Raw genomic sequence first — 5,312 nt, 5'->3', positions numbered from 1 at the left:
GTTGATAACTTCTCAATAATTCCATTTTTCGAAGTTATTTTTTATATACTCTATTAATGTGATAGGTTATATAATTTTTTTTAAATATAAAATAATTATTTTGATCAATCATATTAATAAAGTGTATAAAAAATACATAAAATTTATTATATATAACATAATTCTATTTTCTATATATATAAAAGTGATTCCAGTATTACTCAAGTTGTTCAATATCTCTAATGCAAATTACCTGGCCTTTGTATAAATAATGTACTACTTTTATAACTAGTCATGATGATGAAATGATATAATTTTTTTAATATTTTTATTTTAAAAATTAAACAAAAAACATAACATTTTAAAAAGAGAAATACTATTTCTATAGAAATCGTGTCCCGAATATGTCTTGAAATTTTTTTTTTAATTTACATTTAATGATTAAGGAAAAATTTGTAAATAATGTTGTGATTTTTTTTAAATATTTATAATGATTAAAAAAATGTATAAAAAATAAGAAAAATTAAAAAAATAAAATACATGATTCCGGATGTATTTTTGAGGAAAAATGCTGAGTGCAGTCGCCTGGTGTAAACGGCGTGCAGTCGGCGCTGCTGACGTGGATAAATCAAAACTCACCGTTTAGATTGGAACTGGAACTCACCGTTTAGATTGGATAGATTGGAACCCTAAGTCTCTCTCTTTACTCTCTGCTTCTCCTCTCTCGATCCACTCTCGAGACCCTCGAAACCCTCTCTGGCTGGTATTGGAACCCCAAATCCAATCCCAAATCCATCCCAGCACCAGTTTCATCTTGCAATCCATCGAAACCTCCATCGAAACCCTCTCTCCCTCTCTGCGATTGGAACCCCAAATCCAATCCCAAATCCATTCAAGCACCAGTTTCATCTTGCAATCCATCGAAACCTCCATCGAAACCCTCTCTCCCTCTCTGCGATTGGAACCCCAAATCCAATCCCAAATCCATTCAAGCACCAGTTTCATCTTGCAATCCATCGAAACCTCCATCGAAACCCTCTCTCCCTCTCTGCGATTGGAACCCCAAATCCATCTCAGAACCAGTTTCATCACGAGACCCTCGAAACCCTCTCTCCCTCTCTGCGATTGAAACCCCAAATCCATCTCAGAACCAGTTTCATCACGAGACCCTCGAAACCCTCTCTCCCTCTCTGTGATTGGAACCCCAAATCCTGTCGAACCAGTTAATGGTCGAGACCCTCTCGCCTTCTCTGCGATTGGAACCCTAGATGTAGAGAACCCTAGACTGCTTCTCCTCTCTCGAACCACTTTCGATTCCGTATCTCACTCTCTGCGATTGGTCTGATTCTCTCTCGATTCTTCCCTCAAAGGTTCGTCCGATTCATCCCGAGAATTCCGAACCCTAAATTTTTCCGCTACGTAATTTTTCAATTTTTTTTTTGGTTGTCATTTTTTAGGCTGTCATTTATTTTTGTTGGTTGTCGAACGGGAATCTGTTGGTATGATGAACACTTCCCTCCCTCTCTACTTCTCGAGCGATTCACCCCTTAGAAGTGGAAAAACCCTAAATTCATTTCTCTGTTCGGTCTGAAACTATTAAGGTAAGATTTCTCTGTCCACTAGTTCATCATAATACTGTATGGGGGCTGTTTTTTTCCTGCGTATGATGACTCTTGTTCAGTTACTAGATCTATAATATTTACAAATTTCTGTTCATCTTGTGTTATTGAATTGCCCAGTAGATGCTTCGAATCTAATTTCTGTTTTTAGTTTGTGAATTTTAGTTTATGTGCTCTGTTATGTGGTCTATTGTGACACTTTGGTTAAGTTGGTGGGTAATTGGTATGTGGTGCATTGTCGAACTGGCTGAAGTGTATGGGTTTATGAGCACATTGAATCTTGGTGTAATAGATGCTCAATGTTATATATTATTTGCTGTTTAGGATGGAAATATTAGTTACTATATATCTTCATTGCAGGATAATATGCCATATCCTCCCGTGTAAAATTATCACCCAAGTGCAAAATGTTATATAAATATTTTTGTTAGACAATTTATCTCTTTGCAAAATATTATGCCATACCTCCCGTGTATATTTCTTCTCCCATGCATATATACACTGTTTAATATATACTCTTGACTGGTGGCTGTTTTTACTTCAATATTATGATAGAGAATGAGTTCTGCTTCTCATTCCGGGTCAAGCTTGGAGAGACCACTTTGCTATTGTGGCTCCCAAGCGAAACTACGGATTTCTGGAAAAGCAAAATCTTTTGGTAGAAGATTTTTCAATTGTCCAAACTATAAGATGAATAAACAATGTGGCTTTTTTGAGTGGATTGATCTTCAAAGTGAGCAAAACACTTGCTGTAAGATGACGTTGGAGTTAGCTGAACGGAGGCACGAAAGGGTACTTCATGAGCGGCTGTGCACGGAGGAAGCCAAATTTACCGCATTGGAGAAGAAGTACAAGGGAGCGTTGAAAGTATTAAAAGTCTCATGGTTTTTTTTTGTACTAGTTTGTGCTGTATTTATTTCGTATCGAAGTGGTTGTAATGTCTATCGGCCAATGCTTCAGCTCATGTAACTCAACCCCTTTTGATGCTCATGACACTTTGATCAGTGGATGTAATAGATGTGTCATATGCAATTTTGTATATCCTGGGACAGTTAAGATGTATTTAAAATTTCTATTGTCTTTTTCCTGGGACTTTTGTATGTATTTAAAATTTCTTTACAAATTTCATGGGACTTTTGTAACACTTTGAAATTTCAGGTGAATTTTCTGGTACTTTAACGAGTTTGATCCTCTGTATATAGACCACTTGTGCTTATAGTTTGATGTATGAGGGAAATTATTACCATTTCTTTATGTGGTTCCAGTATATTAAGGTATGATTATTTGGGCTTCTGTTAAGCATATTGCTTGTACAATACAAATTTGGCAGTGTATTATTGGATACCAGCTTTTTGCCACCAATTGAATACTTAGTAGTCAATTTTTGCATCAGACAGAAGATTACAATAAACTACAATGCTACACGTTACCACATCATTGCACATTAACTCGTATAGATGTGTCATAGACACAAAATATGTAAGCCAAAAAGCTTGAAACGGATACCAGCATCAGGTCTTATAAGACAAATCCTCATACAATATGGTCTTTCACCACAATAAATACACCAACATCACCTAACAAACATCACCTAACAAATAACATCAATTGCACGCACACCTGTTGTGCTTACCAATTGGTCCATAGTTTCCCCAAGTCAAAACCCGTGCCGTAACAATCCCAATAACCTCACATCACATGACCTGTTAATAAATCAATGCTTATATTATGTATGCCATCAATTAAAATTCGTTTTGAGGGAAACACAAATTCTCCTGTAATCTATATATATATATATCTGAATCTTACATCATACATTTTTCAACCACTTCCTCCTTTTATCCACTTAAATTCTCAGAGAGAATATACAAAATAGGATCTCATCTACAAATAACTGGCAAGCTGCCCAAATAATTCAGAGGGAAAAGCAAAATAGACCACATCATGTGGTGTACAAAAAATGCATCAGCCTCCTCCTTGTAAATACACCAAGTCACATGAAATATACAAACGCATTACATCCATGCGTTTGACCCATCTCCACCCAGGCCGCTTTGGTTGTGTGTCATCCAATCATAAAAAATCTATTTCCATCCAAATAAACAAATCTTGATCAAATAATAAATAATATTACTAAAATGGCCTAGATAAGTGAGAGATCTTACACTTTCTTGACTACCAACCATATGATGAACACTTTCTTGACTACCAACTATAGGATGAACACTTTCTTGACTACCAACCATATGATGAACACTTCCTTGACTACCAACCATAGGAGGATTACTTCCTTGACTACCAAAATACCACGACTGAACACTTTGCGTGGTCCCACTACTGTCCATAACCTGTTAATAAATACAGGTTATTAAAACACATTACAAATATAGACCTCCTTCAAAAAATATGCCAATCGTACAAACTATCCAAACATGATACCGTAAATTGTCCGTGGTTGGAATATGCATCTGCTTCTGATGGCCCAAATAAACTCCGTTTTGTGCCCATAGGTACTGTATCTCCTTCATCTCGCTAAAAGTGAAGTAAATAGTTATAACTCGTCATAAGGAATATATCCAAACTTTATCATAATGACACACTACGAAAATATTTATGTTTTTATTATCCCCTACTAAAACATGAACCTGTTTGCGTTTTTGAACCACTTGTGCTTTCTTCTGTTTGGCTTTAACCTTCCGCATTTCTGTCTCCATCCTGGATGCTCGTCTAAGAGACGGAGGTCTTCCTTTTCCTCTGACAACAAGTGGACTCTTGACTTGTTGTGAGCTACCAACTACAGCCCCATCTAGTATTGTAACCCCAGGTTCCGAAACTTTGCATTGCAAAAATATAATAAAAGATCATTTCCAATGTCAATCCAAAATAAATAGCAAATGTAAACCCAAAATTGTAAATACACATTTCAATATACAAAATAAAAAACTTTTCACAAAAATAAATTTCAATTGGTGGTCTTCAAACCTGTTTGGCCGCTAGATAAGGGTCGTTGGTTCTGACGATATAATCCAGTCATCTCTTGTATCTTCTTCTTTGCATCGTCAAAGTCCTTCTCAGATTCAACCGCATAATCTATCATCTCATAACACATATTCAGAAGAATGGATTGTCTATTACCATTTGGCCTTTCATCCCCGGCATCGTAGCTAGATCGGATTAAAGTGTATCTTCTCTTGATGTCCTTCCGCCATCGGTCTAAAATGTACTGATCTGGCAACGATTTTATACCGTTTGATTTGAATATAGACAAAATATGCCTACACAGTATCCCCCTCATCTGAAATAAACCACATGAACACTTTGCATTACAGTCATCGACATTAAAATCCACAAAATATGTAACCTGTTTTGTGAACTCCTGAATACGAACTTCATCTTCTACCAAATAAGTCTTCATTACACCATCCATTGTCTGTAAAGTTGGATCCAAATCAAGCACACCGATTACTTGCTGTTGAACTTCCTTAAATTTTGCATTCGTGTACAACAATTGAAATTTCTTTTCAATTGGCGATCTAGATACGCAGGGAATGGTGCCACTAAAGGAAAGAAACTCTGCTTGATTTTCATTCTCAATTTTCCTTTTTAGTGCATTGTCGAACTGGTCGACAAACTCTTTCAGATTTGTTTTTGAATGGACATAACCATCAAAGAAAGCATTCATACTCTCGCTACGCTGAGTGGTACTCATTCCCG

At 36.3% G+C, this 5,312-nt stretch overlaps 1 protein-coding gene across 1 annotated transcript; it reads right to left on the bottom strand.

Annotated features, from left to right (window-relative positions):
* Nucleotides 1–682: 682 nt before the first annotated feature.
* On the bottom strand, nt 683–5,307 carry LOC122300613 (protein FAR-RED ELONGATED HYPOCOTYL 3-like). The gene is made up of 6 exons (XM_043111396.1): nt 4,581–5,307; nt 4,244–4,431; nt 4,038–4,130; nt 3,808–3,946; nt 880–1,229; nt 683–835 (listed from the first exon to the last, which is right to left on the bottom strand). The coding sequence occupies exons 1-6, from the start codon at nt 5,305–5,307 to the stop codon at nt 683–685; spliced, it is 1,650 nt and encodes a 549-aa protein (XP_042967330.1).
* Between the last annotated feature and the right edge of the window lie 5 nt (nt 5,308–5,312).

This window comes from Carya illinoinensis, chromosome 1 (assembly GCF_018687715.1).
Source record: "Carya illinoinensis cultivar Pawnee chromosome 1, C.illinoinensisPawnee_v1, whole genome shotgun sequence".
Taxonomy (NCBI): Eukaryota; Viridiplantae; Streptophyta; class Magnoliopsida; order Fagales; family Juglandaceae; genus Carya; species Carya illinoinensis.
This window is presented reverse-complemented; position numbering and strand designations above follow the sequence as displayed.

Bases quoted from the DNA above. Each gene is read 5' to 3' on its own strand.
- LOC122300613 (XM_043111396.1), bottom strand. From the start codon at position 5,307: ATGAGTACCACTCAGCGTAGCGAGAGTATGAATGCTTTCTTTGATGGT. The intron at 3,947-4,037 runs GTATCATGTTTG...ATTTATTAACAG, and splicing joins CCAACCACGGACAATTTACG to GTTATGGACAGTAGTGGGAC. The intron at 836-879 runs GTGCTTGAATGG...TTCCAATCGCAG, and splicing joins TGGATTGCAAGATGAAACTG to AGAGGGAGAGAGGGTTTCGA.